The sequence below is a fragment of the Octopus bimaculoides genome, chromosome 3 (genome assembly GCF_001194135.2).
Source record: "Octopus bimaculoides isolate UCB-OBI-ISO-001 chromosome 3, ASM119413v2, whole genome shotgun sequence".
Classification (NCBI taxonomy): domain Eukaryota; kingdom Metazoa; phylum Mollusca; class Cephalopoda; order Octopoda; family Octopodidae; genus Octopus; species Octopus bimaculoides.
In genome coordinates this window covers 101,119,840-101,123,097 of record NC_068983.1, presented here as the reverse complement: position 1 = coordinate 101,123,097, position 3,258 = coordinate 101,119,840, and the positions used below count along the sequence as shown (strand labels likewise).

At 32.9% G+C, this 3,258-nt stretch overlaps 1 protein-coding gene across 3 annotated transcripts in view; it reads left to right on the top strand.

Annotated features, from left to right (window-relative positions):
- The window catches only part of LOC106870339 (uncharacterized), a 164,102-nt gene that overhangs the window by 75,346 nt on the left and 85,498 nt on the right, over nt 1-3,258 (top strand). For all 3 annotated transcript variants that reach the window (XM_052966375.1, XM_052966373.1, XM_052966374.1), the window contains exons 16-17: nt 2,056-2,157; nt 2,849-2,986. In XM_052966375.1, coding sequence (XP_052822335.1) covers nt 2,056-2,157; nt 2,849-2,986 — 240 coding nt within the window. The remainder of the gene's footprint in view (nt 1-2,055; nt 2,158-2,848; nt 2,987-3,258) is intronic.

The following is a 3,258-nucleotide window of genomic DNA, read 5'->3' as shown; positions in this document are numbered from 1 at the left end:
GTCAAGTAAATGAGACGCATCTTTGCCGCCACTGATTCACTTGCAAAGTGTTGAGTAAAATTATTTCGTTGCAGACCTCCTTTGGGTCTTTTTATTATCACTGCGACACACATAGTCCCCAGTTGGTAACATTGATTTCAAGACCCTCCTAGATGAGAGACTGGCATTCCACTTAATGTCTATGTTCCATGCTGGCATGGATTGGAGAGTTATTAATGTAGAAATATGGTATCGTAGCTACTAACAGTTGAGGGTTGTGTAGTCTAGACAGCGTTTTTAGATTTCATTATTCTCTTTAACCCAGGCAAAGCCGGGTATTTCTGCTAGTCCTTTAATAAATTAAATTATTTTGTATAAAAATACCTTCTGATATTTTCATTACACATACTTCTCAAAAGTTCACTGGACCTCTCTATGAACACTTTCACTAATGTGGTAACTTTTCACCAACTTTCACACTATAAATTAGTGACTACTCTCACTAAACAGCTAAATAAGAAGATGACTAATTATTGAACTGCCTCTTAAAATGTTGAATATTTTTAATGTGACAATGTTTATATAATGTTTATTAATATGGCAAAGTGGACATGCTTTTTTCACTCCTCAATCATGTGCTAAAGTGAAAATTCTGTTAAATATCTACATTAAAACTAAGTGAATTATTAATACTCATAAACTCCATTCTTATAAAAAGGCCCAAATTCTTGTATAATTTGGGTATAACCAAAGCCCTATGTCTTGTTTCTCTCTCAGCTCTTTTATGGGCTTTTTAGCAAAGATGTTGTGATTCATTTCTTTTAAGAATTATCTGCTAGTGATGCAAATGTTTTGATCTGAACTTTGCCTCACAAAGACAACATCTCAAAATCCATCAGAGGAGTTTTCTTTAAAGTGGAAGTTTGTAAGGGCGGCAGCAATAATAATGTTGACAATTATGATGATGCAACATAAGTTTTTCAGAAGCTAAATGCACAAATTCCTCTTGTAACTTTTTTGCTTTTTGTCAAAGTATAACTGACATGTGGTACCATTCTTTGGGCTCAAATATCAAATTGCATGTAACAAAAAAATTATAACATTCCAGAATCTTTGTTAATTTTCTGTTTTCATTATTTTAAACTGGAATAAGGGGGTGAGCTTGCAAAATCACTGGCATGCAGAACAAAATGCTGTTAAACATTTTGTCTGTCTTCACATTTTAATTCAAATTCTGCTGAAGTCAATTTTGCCTTTCATCCTTTTGAAGTCAATGAAATAAGTACCCGGTTGCGCACTATGGTTGATGTAATCGACTAACCCCCTTCTCCCAAAATTTCATGCCTTGTGCCTGTAGAAAAAAGGATTATGTTAGACTAGATTTATAAAACACAGACTTTGTTTATCACCGTTATCACATTTATGAAGTCTTAGTCTTAATCTTCTATTATAATTCCATTGACATCTAATTTGTTTTATTAAATTGGTCTTAGTATTTTATTGAATTCAGCTGGATGAAAGGCAAAGCTGATCCTGGTAGAATTTGATCTCAGAACATAGAAAACTAAAACTAAATACTGTGGGCATTCTGCTTGATACTCTAATGTCCTCCCTAATTACCACCAATCTCATACTTGATATCTTTGGATCATTGCACACACCTTACCTTTATACACTCACACACACATGCATGAGGAAATAAACTGATTATATGCATACAGTTTACTTTCATTCTCAATAAAGATAACTGTTATTAAGGCAGCAAGCTGGCAGAATTGCTAGCATGCCAGGCAAAATGCCTAGCAGCATTTCGTCTGTGTTAACATTTTGAGTTCAGATTCTGCTGAGGTCGACTTTGCCTTTCATCTTTTCAGAGTCAATAAAATAAGCACCTGTTGAGTACTGGGATCAATGTAATTGACTTACCCACTCCCTTGATATTGCTGGCCTTGTGCTAAAATTTGAAATCAATAATTATAACTGTTGTTAATGTTTTTGTCATTAAGAAAGTCCATATAAATTTGTTTACTTTTATAAAAAAACAAGGATGTTATGAACTTTGATTTTCAATTTCAGTGCACAGAACCATCGGATTTTGACAACAGCAGATGGAACAATGGGAGGTGGGGGAGGACTTGATAGCCATGGTTATTTTCACAACACACCTGCTGATTTTAAGTGAGTTGGACCTATTGCTATTTCTTTAGACATGTTGAATTATTAAGTTATCTACAAAGATTTTAATGTAACTGATATTCAGACATTGTAAACCATAATTTGAAAGAGAAAAAGAGCAGGACCATTGTTTAGGTGCAAACATGTATCTTTTGCTTGCAGGATACCTGCCATTCCTTCTTGGTTTTCAGTTAAAAAGTCAATACTTAGAACTTCTCCACCAGTGCTGCACTGTATTCTTAACTGCACTAAACTATTTGTAACTCAGTGTATTTAGTTCTAAGTAGTATACTGAGATGTGTCTGTTCTAAGATGATGCAGCATTGCATAACTAATGAATGTTTTATTAATTTTGTACAACTGAGCTCAAATCCTCATGTAAACCTTAGAGAATGAAAAACCGCCTTAGTATACCTACTAAGCATAATATTTCTTTCTTGTTACCAGAAGCATATATGTATTGTCTCTTTTCTCACTATAGTAATGTACCTGTAACAGCACTGGAGACAATAAGCCTTAAATCACTAAGCTACAAATACAAAACTTTATTTGTCACTGTTTGTGCATACATAAACTTTAATATATGCAAATAGTTTTATGCAAATGTATCTACATGCACTTAAAAACAACTTGTTTTCCTTTCATGTTCTTGTACATTGTATTAGAAATACATTTTGATTCCATATCTTTTCAGGATTTCAGAGACAGATTTTATTGAATACTCTGGAATTGAAAACCATGATGATTTTTATGAAATTGACAATGAGAGAATATATGTTCGTGATCAACAAGGCCTCAATATCATTTACGATGAAGCTATTAATGATTTTAAGTTTGTACAAATACATTATTTTTTATGATTATTTTTGATCTTAGAAATCATTGCTTATGCTTGTACCTTTGTTATGTACCTGTCTGTGAACTTTAGTCTTATGATGCAAAACTCTTGTTTGAAAGAGTTCATACTTGAATTAGATATTCTTATTTCATGTAATAAACTTTTGTAAAATTTTGTTTCAAACACTAGCTTAATAAAACTGTTTGTAGTGTATATGTGTGTGTGTGTATGTGTGTGTGTGTGTGTGTGTGTTTGTGTGTGTGTTT